Source organism: Bombina bombina, chromosome 9 (assembly GCF_027579735.1).
Source record: "Bombina bombina isolate aBomBom1 chromosome 9, aBomBom1.pri, whole genome shotgun sequence".
Taxonomy (NCBI): domain Eukaryota; kingdom Metazoa; phylum Chordata; class Amphibia; order Anura; family Bombinatoridae; genus Bombina; species Bombina bombina.
The window spans coordinates 273,813,574-273,830,388 of NC_069507.1; the positions used below are offsets into that span (position 1 = coordinate 273,813,574).

At 44.1% G+C, this 16,815-nt stretch overlaps 1 protein-coding gene across 1 annotated transcript in view; it reads right to left on the reverse strand.

Annotated features, from left to right (window-relative positions):
• Nucleotides 1–10,214: 10,214 nt before the first annotated feature.
• LOC128640320 (solute carrier family 2, facilitated glucose transporter member 3) overlaps nt 10,215–16,815 on the reverse strand; it is a 174,836-nt gene continuing 168,235 nt past the window's right edge. The window contains exons 8-10 of the mRNA XM_053692811.1: nt 14,615–14,716; nt 11,672–11,875; nt 10,215–11,037 (exon numbers count right to left, since the gene is read on the reverse strand). Coding sequence (XP_053548786.1) covers nt 10,768–11,037; nt 11,672–11,875; nt 14,615–14,716 — 576 coding nt within the window. The 3' untranslated portion in view covers nt 10,215–10,767. The remainder of the gene's footprint in view (nt 11,038–11,671; nt 11,876–14,614; nt 14,717–16,815) is intronic.

Consider the following 16,815-nt stretch of genomic DNA (forward strand, 5'->3'; position numbering starts at 1 on the left):
TGTAGCACGGTGATGAGGATGTAGGTCTTTATGTAGCATGGTGATGAGGATGTAGATCTCAATGTAACATGGTGATGAGGATGTAGATCTCTATATAGCATGGTGACGAGGATGTAGGTCTTTATGTAGGAAGGTGATGAAGATGTAGGTCTTTATGTAGCAAGGTGATGAAGATGTAGGTCTTTATGTAGCACGGTGATGAAGATGTAGGTCTTTATGTAGCACGATGATGAAGATGTAGGTCTTTATGTAGCAAGGTGATGAGGATGTAGGTCTTTATGTAGCATGGTGATGAGGATGTAGATCTCTATGTAGCAAGGTGATGAGGATGTAGATCTCTATGTAGCACGGTGATGAGGATGTAGGTCTTTATGTAGCATGGTGATGAGGATGTAGATCTCAATGTAGCATGGTGATGAGGATGTAGCTCTCTATATAGCATTGTGACGAGGATGTAGGTCTTTATGTAATAAGGTGATGAAGATGTAGGTCTTTATGTAGCAAGGTGATGAAGATGTAAGTCTTTATGTAGCACGGTGATGAAGATGTAGGTCTTTATGTAGCACGATGATGAAGATGTAGGTCTTTATGTAGCAAGGTGATGAGGATGTAGGTCTTTATGTAGCATGGTGATGAGGATGTAGATCTCTATGTAGCAAGGTGATGAGGATGTAGATCTCTATGTAGCACGGTGATGAGGATGTAGGTCTTTATGTAGCATGGTGATGAGGATGTAGGTCTTTATGTAGCATGGTGATGAGGATGTAGATCTCTATGTAGCATGGTGATGAGGATGTAAATCTCTATGTAGCACGGTGATGAGGATGTAGGTCTTTATGTAGCATGGTGATGAGGATGTAGGTCTTTATGTAGCATGGTGATGAGGATGTAGGTCTTCATGTACCAAGGTGATGAAGATGTAGGTTATTATGTAGCACGGTGATGAGGATGTAGGTCTTTATGTAGCAAGGTGATGAGGATGTAGGTCTTTATGTAGCAAGGTGATGAGTATGTATGTCTATGTATTACGGTAATGAGGATGTAGGTCTTTATGTAGCACGGTGATGAGGATGTAGGTTTTTATGTAGCACGGTGATGAGGATATAGGTCTTTATGTAGCAAGGTGATGAGGATGTAGGTCTTTATGTAGCACAGTGATGAGGATGTAGGTCTTCATGTAGTATGGTGATGAGAATGTAGGTTATTATGTAGCATGGTGATGAGGATGTAGGTCTTTATGTAGCATGGTGATGAAGATGTAGGTCTTTATGTATCATGGTGATGAGGATGTAGGTCTTTATGTAGCATGGTGATGAGGATGTAGGTCTTTATGTAGCATGGTGATGAGGATGTAGGTCTTCATGTAGCATGGTGATGAGGATGTAGGTTATTATGTAGCATGGTGATGAGGATGTAGGTCTTTATGTAGCATGGTGATGAAGATGTAGGTCACTATGTAGCACGGTGATGAGGATGTAGGTCTTTATGTAGCAAGGTGATGAGGATGTAGGTCTTTATGTAGCACGGTGATGAGGATGTAGGTATTTATGTAGCAATGTGATGAGGATGTAGGTCTTTATGTAGCACGGTGATGAGGATGTAGGTCTTTATGTAGGAAGGTGATGAGGATGTAGGTCTTTATGTAGCAAGCTGATGAGGATGTAGGTCTTTATATAGGAAGGTGATGAGGATGTAGGTCTTTATGTAGCATGGTGATGAGGATGTATGTCTTTATGTAGGAAGGTGATGAGGATGTAGGTCTTTATGTAACAGAGAAACATAGAAACATAGAATTTGACTGTAGATAAGAACCAAAAAGGCCCATCAAGTCTTCCCATATTACATGTTACTTTTTCCTTAGGATAGCCTTATGCATGTCCAAGGCATTTTTAAATTCCTTTACAGTCTTTGTGTTTACCACCTCAAATGGAAGTTTATTCCATGAATCCACCACCCTTTCTGTAAAAAAATGCTTCCTCAAATTTCTCCTGAATCTGCTATCCTCTAACTTTAGATTGTGACCCCTTGTTTTGGCATTTATTTTTTTGTGAAAAAAAGCTTTCAGCTTCTATTTTATTAAGTCCCTTCATATATTTGAAGGTTTCTATCATATCACCTCTTTCCCTTCTATCCTCTAAGCTATACATATTTAGATCATAGAGTCTTTCTTTATACTTTTTATATTTTAGACCATGTACCATTTTAGTAACTCTCCTTTGGACAGCTTCTAGTTTATTTATATCTTTCTGAAGATATGGTCTCCAGAACTGTACACAGTATTCCATATTTGGTCTAACTAATGATCTGTAAAGTGGCCTAAGAACCTTGCTATTTCTGCTACTAAAACCTCATCCAATGCAACCAAGCATTTGACTGGCCTTGCTGGCTGCACTGCTGCATTGTGTACCAAATTTTAAATCATCTGAAATAATAATTCCCAAGTCCCTTTCTTCTTTAATTACAGTCAGTAATGTACCATTGAGACTACAATTGGCCTTTGGGTTTTTGGATCCTATATGCATAAGTTTGCTCTTGGTTATATTAAATTTCAGATCCCATTTATTTGACCAGTCCTCTAGTTTATTAATATCACAGTTCATTTGATCAACTCCTCCTGGAACATCTACCCTGTTTAAAATTTTTGTATCAGCAAATGTAGGTCTTTATGTAACACGGTAATTAGGATGTCGGTCTTTATGTAGCAAGGTGATGAGGATGTAGGTCTTTATGTAGCAAGGTGATGAGGATGTAGGTCTTTATGTAGCACTGTGATTATGATGTAGGTCTTTATGTAGCACAGTGATGAGGATGTAAGTCTTCATGTAGCACTGTGATGAAGATGTAGGTCTTTATGTAGCATGGTGATGAGGATGTAGGTCTTCATGTAGCACTGTGATGAGGATGTTGGTCTTTATGTAGCAAGGTGATGAGGATGTAGGTCTTTATGTAGCACAGTGATGAGGATGTAGGTCTTTATGTAGCACAGTGATGAGGATGTAGGTCTTTATGTAGCAAGGTGATGAGGATGTAGGTCTTTATGTAGCACAGTGTTGAGGATGTAGGCCTTAATGTAGCATGGTGATAAGGATGTAGGTCTTTATCTAGCACAGTGATGAGGATGTAGGTCTTAATGTAGCACAGTGATGAGGATGTAGGTCATTATGTAGCACGGTGATGAGGATGTAGGTATTTATGTAGCACTGTGATATGGATGTAGGTCTTTATGTAGCACAGTTATAAGGATGCAGGAATTTGAGTAGCAAGGTGATGAAGATGTAGGTGGTTATGTAACAAGGAGATGAAGATGTATGTCTTATATTTATTTTATATTTAGTTATATTTAGTTTATTAATATCACAGTTCAATTGATCAACTCCTCCTGGAACATCTACCCTGTTTCAAATTTTTGTATCAGCAAATGTAGGTCTTTATGTAACACGGTAATGAGGACGTAGGTCTTTATGTAGCAAGGTGATGAGGATGTAGGTCTTCATGTAGCACTGTGATGAGGATGTAGGTCTTTATGTAGCACAGTGATGAGGATGTAGGTCTTCATGTAGCACTGTGATGAAGATGTAGGTCTTTATGTAGCATGGTGATGAGGATGTAGGTCTTTATGTAGCACGGTGATGAGGATGTAGGTCTTCATGTAGCACTGTGATAAGGATGTTGGTCTTTATGTAGCAAGGTGATGAGGATGTAGGTCTTTATGTAGCACAATGATGAGGATGTAGGTCTTTATGTAGCACAGTGATGAGGATGTAGGTCTTTATGTAGCAAGGTGATGAGGATGTAGGTCTTCATGTAGCACAGTGTTGAGGATGTAGGCCTTAATGTAGCATGGTAATGAGGATGTAGGTCTTTATGTAGCAGGGTGATGAGGATGTAGGTCTTAATGTAGTACAGTGATGAGGATGTAGGTCATTATGTAGCACGGTGATGAGGATGTAGGTATTTATGTAGCACTGTGATATGGATGTAAGTCTTTATGTAGCACAGTTATAAGGATGCAGGAATTTGAGTAGCAAGGTGATGACGATGTAGGTAGTTATGTAACAAGGAGATGAAGATGTATGTCTTTATGTAGCATGGGATGAGGGTGTAGGTCTTTATGTAGCATGGTGATGAGGATATAGGTCTTTATGTAGCACGGTGATGAGGATGTAGGTCTTTATGTAGTAAGGTGATGAGTATGTAGGTCTAAATGTAGCACAGTGATGAGGATGTAGGTCTTTATGTACCATAGTGATGAGGATGTAGGTCATTATGTAGCTCAGTGATGAGGATGTAGGTCTTTATGAAGCACGGTGATGAGGATGTATGTCTTTATGTGCACGGTGATGAGGATGTATGTCTTAAGGGATTAAATGCCATATCCTCCTCTGTGGGAAGAATTATCATAACTTAACTTATTTACATTCTCAAGTTTAATGTAAATCTTTAACTTCATTTCAAACATAGAAATAAACACACAGACAACTTCTTGGTTATAAAACCCGCAGGTCACGTTTATTGTTGCAACACAGGAACCAAACGACCAGCACGAATAAACATGGACCAGGGGGGGGCGGCAATCAGGTACTAGCTAATGCGTAGTAACCCATGCTAACAAGATGGGCAGTTTCAGGGCGCAGGAGAGGAAGCAGAGCGTAGCTCAATACTGGAAAGGCTTAGGGAGTTCTCGGCTTCGAATCACACAGGCAGGGAACACTGGCCGGAACTAACCGTCACTCTAACTTGATCACATCCTGCCCCCAGACACTGTCCACCCGCCACGAGATCGCCCACATATTCAGGGCCACTCTCGCCACCACCCAAACTCACACAAATAGGAGTAGGGACTGTCTTAGGTCTTCAATAAACAGGTCCATACCATGGTCCAAAAGATGTACCCCGTCGCCTCGGTAGAGGCTCCGGTCAGGTGCCGTAATGGTTTTGTGCTCCACAACAAAGCTCCTAAGCTCAAACATCAATTTCCGTACATCCCTATTGAGCTTCTTCCTGACCTGAAACGCTGCCCTATGGCTGGCCATATGACGCCACGTCAACCTAGGAATAATGTTTGACCATCCCATTCTCACACCAAGCATCCAAGCTTTGAAGGTGCGCAGGTCCAACTGGAATACCGCACTCAAATCCCGTCCGGGAATTGAGCCAAGATCGTTTCCACCTAAGTGGATGATCAAAACGTGTGGTTTCTCCCAACGCTTCATGGCGTCTTGCAGTAATCCAGGCAGATCTGCCCAGCAAAGGTCTCTCCTTCCTAGCCACCTAACTTGGAAGAGTCCGTCAGCGTGAACAATTTACAGAAAAAGGATACCGCTGCCAACCGTGCAGTCACTGCCCCCTTTTTTACTTGCTTAGTTCTAAGCAACCCATCTTGCTCACCTGCGCAGGAAGGAAATCCCTGAACATCGCAGAAGAATACCCATTCTTCCCAATACCTCACATAAGACTTCCAAGTGGAAGGTGCCAGGGACGCCTTCAGTAATGGAATCAAAGACTGCCATCCAGTGCCACCTGCCAAAGGAAAGGAGGACAGGGAACACCATGAGTCGCAGCGTTAGGAACAAACTTCCTAAAATTTTCCCATTGGAAATGAGAAAGTGCATCAGCTATAATATTAGCAACCCCAGGGACATGCTTAGCCTGAAAATGTTCCGCTTAAGGCACCCCAAGACCAGAATCCTAAGATATCTAACCACTGCTGGGGATGAAGATGAGAGTCCATTGATGGCAAAGACCACACTCATATTGTCCGTCCAAAAAAACACGGAACTGTTTTTAAGTTTATCCCCCCAGATCTCCAATGCCACCAGAATGGGGAAAAGCTCCAGGAGGCACATGTTCCTGGTAAGCCCCTTAATGGACCATTCGCCCGGCCACGGCTCAGCGCTCCACCTACCATCTAGGTAAACCCTGTAGCCGAAAGCCCCCGCAGCATCCGTAAACAGGTGAATGGACTGCACGGACGTCTGAGGTTTTCTCCAAATGCAAACCCCACTGAAATCCCTAAGGAACTGATCCCAAACCTGGAGATCATCCTTCATGTCTTTGTTAACCTTTATTGTTGCCTTAGGGGAGGTCACCCCCAGCAACAGGCGCTCCATCATTTTTAGAAAAATTCTCCCCATAGGAATGACTCGACCAGCAAAATTGAGCAGACCCAACAGGGATTGCAGCTCTTAACGTCCAAAAACTCGCTGAAGCAAGTCTTCTCACTTCCTCCAGCATCTTCCGGACTTTATCTGCCAGAAGTCTGCATTCCTCGGCTGGAGAGTCAATTTCTATCCCTAAGAATGTAAGACATATACAAGGGCCCTCCATTTTGTCCTCTGCCAAGGGAACACCAAATTTCGTCATTACTAGTCCCATGGTGTGCAGAAGTAACTCACATTCCCTGGAGCCCTGTCTGCCCACCAATAAAAAATCATCCAGATAGTGAGCCATTCTATCTTCCCCCATTACCTCGGCAACAGCCCAATGTAAGAAAGAGCTGAAAGCCTCAAAATAAGCACAGGAAATTGAACACCCCATGGGTAAACAACGGTCGACATAGTACGATCCGTTGAAAAAACATCCCATTAGATAAAAGGAAGATGGGTGAATTGGCAGCAGCTGGAAGGCAGACTCTATATCAAGTTTTGCCAGCAAGGCACCTTGACCCGACCTCCGAACCACCCCCATGGCATCATCAAAGGACTGATAATGAACCATACTCAATTCCTGGGGGATGGTGTCATTGACTGACCTACCTTTCGGGTAGGAAAGATGTTGAATCATCTTAAACTTCCCTGGGTCTTTCTTTGGCACAACCCCTAAAGGAGAGATAACCAATCCCGGCATAGGCTTTACCCTAAATGGTCCGGCCATCCTACCAAGGGAAACCTCCTTACCCAATTTCTCCTTTAATGCCTCTGGAAACTGGTAAGCAGATTTCAGGTTCCTGCAGCCCACAGAACCCTTAACCTTACCTTGTACCGGAATAATGAAACCTTCCTGGAGACCCAACTCCAGCAAGGCAGCCGCTTCCGTCTCCGGGTACAGCGCTAGCCAAGGTCTAATTGCGTCCACCCTCAGAGGGGTGCCCGCTCTTACCAACAACAGGGCCCCGTGATCCAGTCCTATCCTTTTTCTCGCTTTTCTTGACGCAATCTGTGGCTGGGTGAGGTCCCCCGCAGTTGCGGCATGCATGCCAAAAGGAACACGCAGTTCCCAGCATGCAGTGCTTATCCTGAAATTTCCAACAGACCCCGGCGGGGCGTCTGCGAAACCTACTAGCAGAGCAGACCTGGTGTGAACCCGCTGGAGAAGCAGAAGTCCCCAGTACTTTCTCAGGACCCAGCCGGGCCCAAAGCTGCATCTCCACACATCCAAAGTCAAGAAGAGGATTACCTACCATCTTCCTGCGGAATTCCTCATCATAATCCCGCCAGGCTCCATCACGATAATTTTCCACAATTATTTCCATATTCTCCATATATTTTAATATGGCTAAGCACTGATCTGGCCACTTTTCTAAAAAACAAGAAGCGTAAATCCTGAAACAACGTTACCACTTGTGGAACGTGTCAGGGTGCTGGTATTTTTTTGGCCCGGTCCCATCTTCGGCTCTCCTTCTGCCTTAAGGCTTCCACAGAGAGCTCAAAGATATTTACATACTTCCCCTCCTGAATGAGCCGAACCGTCTTTTGTTAAGATGTTCATGCAAATCATAAGATGACCAAGATTGTGTATCGCCGTGGAGTGCCACCTTGCGGTTGGCAGGTCCAAGTACCTCACTGACTCTGGATCTGGGTTGGGATGCCCTATCAGACTTCTCAGAGGTAACAGGTTCTGAAGATCTTTGCAACCCCTTCCTAGAAGACTTTCTTTCCTCTGTCAACCACCTGAGCATTTTGTACATGCGCTTATGACCCTTAGCATTTAAACCCAACTCTTCATCTTCATCTGAGGATGACGTGAAACCCCTGAACCCCACTGAAACTGAGGACTCACCGGTTTGCAACCCCGTCCTAGGCGGTATCACCACCACGCCCAAAGTCAATGGACGCTCATCCTCTGACACGATGGAATCTGCACCGCTCTCAGTTCCTCTCTCAATGCCACTTCCGTGAATCTCCAGTAGTTGCCATGTCGCTATCCTGAAAAACAGAATGCAAGAGAGGAGTACCACGCAGGGGAAGTTCAGCTCTCCCCTTCCCCTTCCTCGCACACTGCTTCCCCCCCCCCTCAGGCACTCTGGGATCACATGGGCGCTTACCATGCCCCTCTCCAACATGCACACTCTGCTCTTCCTCTGAAAAATATTCAATATCCTCGCTAAAGTGTACTGTCTTCGGGGCCTGGGCAGGGGCCTTATTGCGACTTCAAAATGGCGCTAATTCCATATCTAAACTATGAAATTGTGATGGGGTACCCTACCTAGCAGCCGACCTAGTAACTACCTTCCTAGCAGCGGGCGGTACCACGGTCGCACGCTGCGGCCTACTATGGATATTAGCGCAGTCTATCCCATCCATGCTGCCATTATCTGTGGCAACCACGCCCGTGGAATCCGAATCCACGTTATCACAAGTCATTTCACACATACTGGGCCTATTTGGTGTCGCAGCACCTTTATTTTTGCCCGCTGAGGCCTCAGCCCCCGACCGCACGTTAGCGGTTTTATTAACCCCCTTATACTGAACACCTGAACTGACTTCCGCTGTATATGGCCTGTTATAACTCACAAATTGCCCCCTTTCTGCTCCGTTGCCCTTTTTCTCGATTGCCTTAAGCCCCCGAGCACCCTGAGCACTTGCAGCCCCCATCGCCCCTGAAGCCAAAGTTCCCCCCCGCGGCACTCCTTTCTTACCTGCGAGCCGCGTGTGGAACTTGATGCGCTCCTCTTCACGGCCGGGCGTCGAATGGAGGAACCGGAAGTGACATCACCGGAAGTACCACCGCTGGAGGACCCGAGACCAGAAGTCGACGCAGAGAAGGCCGAAGCCACCAGAGGAGCCTGCACAACAACCATCGCCGGACTATGGACCATGTGGGACCCACCCGGAGACCCGGACATCGCCGACGCCAGCATCTGGAAGAGGGACACCGCCACCGCAATGGACTCTTGGGACAAGGCCGCCGAAGGCCCAGGTAAGGCCAAGGCGCTCCCACTATACCCACCAACTATATGAGGGACATTACAGGGCCACGAGGGGCCTGTATTAACCTGGGAAGTGACCGTAAAAATTCAGGGATGAGAGCCGGGATTGACCTGGGGAGGGCCCGCAAACATAACTGATGTACCGGGAGGGACACTGGGGGGACCAGGGGCCAAAACGGAAGGGCCGGCCGCCGCACGAAGGCCTTACATAGGCCGCATGGCCAACCAGCTCAGACGCCACATCTGGGGGACCTACAATAACATCCCATCCACCCTCCTGGGAAATTGCATCTAACAGGGCCTGATCAGAGATCTCAGGCATGGTCGTATTACTACCACCCTCACTAGGCTCACCCTGGGGAGGGACATGGGAAAGAGAAAACAAAGGGGTTCGACCCACCATTTCAGGGGATGGAGCAATCCATTCCGCAGCTTCATCACTCTCCTCTACGACTTCTCTCTCTGTAGGTTCCTCCCTAGCCTCCATGATTCACTTTGGAGGTACTTTAGATCTCCTTTAACGCTTCATGTGAAAATTTTGAAGAAACCAGCAGAAAGAGGACTTGTGCTTCCTGTACAGGGCTTAAAAAGGTAAGCTGGAACCCCTCCTCTCTATCTGCAACATTGTTTCACACACACAAATCAGAGCACTCCCACTCCTCCGTCTTGGCCTTAACCCTTATGTGCATTCCAGGCAATTTGCCTTACATTTCCTTTATGTAGTACTGTGAATCTGTGATAAGGATGCAGGTATTTGGGTGTCAAGGTGATGAGGATGTAGGTGGTTATCTAACAAGGAGATGAAGATGTATGTCTTTATGTAGCATGGGATGAAGGTGTAGGTCTTTATCTAGCAAGGTGATATGGGTGTAGGTCTTTATGTAGCATTTAATATGGGTGTAGGTATACATGTAAAATGGTTATGAGGGTTTAGGCTTTCATGCAGCTTTAGGATGAGGGTGTAGCGCTTTAACTAGAATGGCAATCATGGTGTTGGTTGTTCTGATGTTGTAGGACCTTGTCTTCATCTCCTGTTTAGCTCCTCAACATATACACAGAGAGAATATAAATATTTAATTTGTTTATTTGCATTACTAAAAAACAGTTTCATGTATTTAGGAGGTTCAAATACCTTTACAATCAGTCACACATATGAACATTTTAATACGCATAGAATCCCAGGGACAGTTACAAAAAACTCAAAAGATTCCAGAAATACAGTATCTGCAGTAGATCCCAGTAACATTTACTATATGTTCCAAGTAGATCCTAGTGACAACCATTATCTTCTCCATGTTAGATCCCAGCAATAAAACAGAATTCCCAGCCTGTATAAATATCCATGCACAAACTAATGTCTGTATACAAAGCAAGAATGTTTTGAAATGTATTCACCTAAAGCAGTTTGATGTGTTAAATATATATATATATAATCCAATCACCGGGTGCAGGAACTTGTTACAGCAGACATATGAAAGATTGTACTCACAGTCTTATAGTCTGCAGAGCACTGGTTGTTCATTTCCCTAGACTAATGCTCTGCACACCTCTATGTGCAATAAGTGCTATAATTATCTGCAGATCAGAGACAGACAAGGGTTAATGAATCACATGACCCTTTATTCTGCCCCTTTCACTCCTGTCAGCTCTATGTTATTGTGAGGGGCACTGGACTCTGCCCCAGAGCTCTTACTGCAACAGTGACACAAAAAGAAGTGTTGCAGCTTTTCAGAGAAGCTTCTGTTGTCTGAGATCTGTGGCTGCTGGAAGTCCTTGGCAATCTCCTCAAAGGTGCGTCCTTTGGTCTCTGGGACTTTGAAGAAGGTGAAAATGAAGAAAAAAATGAGCAGCGCCAGAAAGATGAGGAAGACGTAAGGACCACAGCCGGCCTGTGATAGGGGAGATAAAACATATGAAGATCCCTACGTTCTCATCATGTCTCAGGCAACCCCCCAAATACAGACTCTCCCTAGGTTACCCATTTCCCCTACCGATTTTTTCCATTGTCTCCTCTTCCCAATCTTGGTTTCCAGCCCTCTCTCTCATAAACCTCACAAGGAAAGACATTATGAAGTATAGCTTATTTTTGTACGCATTTGTTTTTCTATTAGGATTTTTTGTGAGCCCTTTTGAAATATTTGCATCACCTTCACAAACTTAAATGTAGGGAACATCACCTAGTGAGACTCACAGTTCTCCAGGTAAAATTGCCTTTAAATAATTTATCAGAGGTTTCATAGAGCTGGGGAGTTTTCTTAGAGAATCTCACCCCCAGAGATCTTTAGCTAATAGGGTCCTTGGACAGAACACAGGGGGTACAGACACATATGTGAGGGAAGAAGAAGGTCTGGGATATACGTACAGTTATCATGAGAAAGCTTATAGTATAGAAGGAAATATCAGCTTCTGGTTCTTATCCTGTTGAAATATGTTTCTATATATCTACCCCTCTCTCCCGCCAAATCTTCTCACATCTGCACTCCCCCCCCCCCCCTCTTTTCTTTGCATCCCTCTCCCACTCACCGCTGCATATGGGAATAAGATTCCCACAAGGAAGTTTGCCGTCCAGTTAGAGCATCCAGATATAGCCATTGCTGCCGGGCGAGGTCCCTGGCTAAATAGCTCCGCCACAATAAACCAGGGGATCGGGCCCGGACCAATTTCAAACAGGGCAACAAAGCCGAAGATCGCCACAATGCTCACGTAGCTCCAGCCTTTAGCGACTACCTGACAGAGACAGTTAGAAGATGTGTTAGAAATGAGGGGATTGTAAGGGAAGCCAGGGAAAAGAGGGAGACAGATGGACCTGGGCACAGTCAGCAAAAGGTCAGACAATAATTCAGATTTTGGGATTTAATGTACATAGGGAGTGTTAATGTTGATCTAGGCATCCCTGTTAAAAGCATTGTGATAATAAAGCTATTTTAAATCTTACAATCGAGGTTGCTGGTGACATTTTATAAAGGGCTGAAATCAGTGTTTGAGGGCAGTCTCACCAAGAGCCATTTTACTATACATCGCTTCTCTTCTATAGTGGACCCATTATCTGGCATATAGATGGGAAAAAGGGGGAGGGGCTTTCATTATCTGGTGCACAGAGGGCTTATGTTGTCTGTCATATTAAGCAGGTACAAGGGAAGTGGCTTATATTATCAGGAGCACAGAGGGGTATAAGAGAAGTGGCTTATATTATCAGGAGCACAGAGGGGTACAAGGTAAGTGGCTTATATTATCAGGAGCACAGAGGGGTACAAGGGAAGTGGCTTATATTATCAGGGGCACAGATGGGTACAAGGGAAGTGGCTTATATTATCAGGAGCACAGATGGGTATAAGGGAAGTGGCTTATATTATCAGGAGCACAGAGGGGTACAAGGGAAGTGGCTTATATTATCAGGAGCACAGAGGGGTACAAGGGAAGTGGCTTATATTATCAGGAGCACAGAGGGGTACAAGGGAAGTGGCTTATATTATCAGGAGCACAGAGGGGTACAAGGGAAGTGGCTTATATTATCAGGAGCACAGAGGGGTACAAGGTAAGTGGCTTATATTATCAGGAGCACAGAGGGGTACAAGGGAAGTGGCTTATATTATCAGGAGCACAGAGGGTTATAAGGGAAGTGGCTTATATTATCAGGAGCACAGAGGGGTATAAGGGAAGTGGCTTATATTATCAGGAGCACAGAGGGGTATAAGGGAAGTGGCTTATATTATCAGGAGCACAGAGGGGTACAAGGGAAGTGGCTTATATTATCAGGAGCACAGATGGGTACAAGGGAAGTGGCTTATATTATCAGGAGCACAGAGGGGTACAAGGGAAGTGGCTTATATTATCAGGAGCACAGAGGGGTACAAGGGAAGTGGCTTATATTATCAGGAGCACAGAGGGGTACAAGGGAAGTGGCTTATATTATCAGGAGCACAGAGGGGTATAAGGGAAGTGGCTTATATTATCAGGGGCACAGATGGGTACAAGGGAAGTGGCTTATATTATCAGGAGCACAGAGGGGTACAAGGGAAGTGGCTTATATTATCAGGAGCACAGATGGGTACAAGGGAAGTGGCTTATATTATCAGGAGCACAGAGGGGTATAAGGGAAGTGGCTTATATTATCAGGAGCACAGAGGGGTATAAGGGAAGTGGCTTATATTATCAGGAGCACAGATGGGTATAAGGGAATTGGCTTATATTATCAGGAGCACAGAGGGGTACAAGGGAAGTGGCTTATATTATCAGGAGCACAGAGGGGTATAAGGGAAGTGGCTTATATTATCAGGAGCACAGAGGTGTATAAGGGAAGTGGCTTATATTATCAGGAGCACAGAGGGGTACAAGGGAAGTGGCTTATATTATCAGGAGCACAGAAGGGTACAAGGGAAGTGGCTTATATTATCAGGGGCACAGATGGGTACAAGGGAATTGGCTTATATTATCAGGAGCACAGAGGGGTACAAGGGAAGGGGCTTATATTATCAGGAGCACAGAGGGGTACAAGGGAAGTGGCTTATATTATCAGGAGCACAGAGGGGTACAAGGGAAGTGGCTTATATTATCAGGAGCACAGAGGGGTACAAGGGAAGTGGCTTATATTATCAGGAGCACAGAGGGGTACAAGGGAAGTGGCTTATATTATCAGGAGCACAGAGGGGTACAAGGGAAGTGGCTTATATTATCAGGAGCACAGAGGGGTACAAGGGAAGTGGCTTATATTATCAGGAGCACAGAGGGGTATAAGGGAAGTGGCTTATATTATCAGGAGCACAGAGGGGTACAAGGTAAGTGGCTTATATTATCAGGAGCACAGAGGGGTACAAGGGAAGTGGCTTATATTATCAGGAGCACAGAGGGGTACAAGGGAAGTGGCTTATATTATCAGGAGCACAGATGGGTACAAGGGAAGTGGCTTATATTATCAGGAGCACAGAGGGGTACAAGGTAAGTGGCTTATATTATCAGGAGCACAGAGGGGTACAAGGGAAGTGGCTTATATTATCAGGAGCACAGAGGGGTACAAGGGAAGTGGCTTATATTATCAGGAGCACAGAGGGGTACAAGGGAAGTGGCTTATATTATCAGGGGCACAGATGGGTACAAGGGAAGTGGCTTATATTATCTGGCAAATTTAGCATTTACAAGGGGAGGGGCTTATATTATCGGGAGCACAGAGGGGTACAAGGGGAGGGGCTTATGTTTTATGACTTATCAAGAAGATAAAAGGGGAGGGGCTTATGTTATCAGGTATATTAAGCAGATACAAGGAGAGTGGCTTACATTATTTTGTGCATAGAAGGGTACAAGGGGAGGCTAACATTATCTGGTATAAAGAGGGGTACAAGGAGTTGGGAGTATGTTATCTAGCATGTAAGGAGTTGCACTCATAGGATCAGTCATGATACCAAGGTAGAATATGACCAAAGCTGACAAATACAGCAAATGGCAAGAATACTGGAAAGTTTGTGTTCTTACCTGGAATCTGAGGGCGATGGTCACTATGAGAGCACAGAAAGCCATCCCCCCAAGACCAATGAGATGCAGAGTCCGGCGTCCAGCATGCTCAACCAGGAAGAGCTGTAAATAGACAGAATTGTGCCAATCTGCCCAGAATGCACCCTTCTTTATCCCAACACTTACACGCACATGTATACAAACACCTACACACACTCATAAACACACACATACACACACATGTATACAAACACCTACACACACTCATAAACACACACATACACACACATGTATACAAACACAAACACCTACACACACTCATAAACACACACATACACACACATGTATACAAACACCTACACACACTCATAAACACACACATACATACACATGTATACAAACACCTACACACACTCATAAACACACACATACACACACATGTATACAAACACCTACACACACTCAAACACACACATACACACACATGTATACACACACCTACACACACTCATAAACACACACATACACATGTATACAAACACAAACACCTACACACACTCATAAACACACACATACACACACATACACACATGTATACAAACACAAACACCTACACACACTCATAAACACACACGTACACACACATGTATACAAACACAAAAACCTACACACACTCATAAACACACACGTACACACACATGTATACAAACACAAACACCTACACACACTCATAAACACACACATACACACACATGTATACAAACACCTACACACACTCATAAACACACACATACACACGTGTATACAAACACCTACACACACTCATAAACACACACATACACACACATACACACACATGTATACAAACACAAACACCTACACACACTCATAAACACACACATACACACACACACATGTATACAAACACAAACACCTACACACACTCATAAACACACACATACACACATGTATACAAACACCTACACACACTCATATACACACACATACACACACATGTATACAAACACCTACACACACTCATAAACACACACATACACACACATACACACATGTATACAAACACCTACACACACTCATAAACACACACATACACACACATGTATACAAACACCTACACACACTCATAAACACACATACACACATGTATACAAACACCTACACACACTCATAAACACACACATACACACACATACACACACATACACACATGTATACAAACACAAACACCTACACACACTCATAAACACACACATACACACACATACACACATGTATACAAACACAAACACCTACACACACTCATAAACACACACATACACACATGTATACAAACACCTACACACACTCATAAACACACACATACACACACATGTATACAAACACCTACACACACACTCATAAACACACACATACACACACATGTATACAAACACAAACACCTACACACACTCATAAACACACACATACACACATGCATACAAACACCTACACACACTCATAAACACACACATACACACACATGTATACAAACACCTACACACACTCATAAACACACACATACACACACATGTATACAAACACCTACACACTCTCATAAACACACACATACACACACATGTATACAAACACCTACACACACTCATAAACACACACATACACACACATGTATACAAATACCTACACACACTCAAACACACACATACACACACATGTATACAAACACCTACACACTCTCATAAACACACACATACACACACATGTATACAAACACCTACACACACTCATAAACACACACATACACACACATGTATACAAACACCTACACACACTCATAAACACACACATACACACACATGTATACAAACACCTACACACACTCATAAACACACACATACACACACATGTATACAAACACCTACACACTCTCATAAACACACACATACACACACATGTATACAAACACCTACACACACTCATAAACACACACATACACACACATGTATACAAACACCTACACACTCTCATAAACACACACATACACACACATGTATACAAACACCTACACACACTCATAAACACACACATACACAAACTCTTGCACACACACACATGTATACACAGAAACCCACACAGCTCACACACTCATAACCCAAACTTGTGCACACACCCACATATACAGCTCACACACTCCTAACTCACAC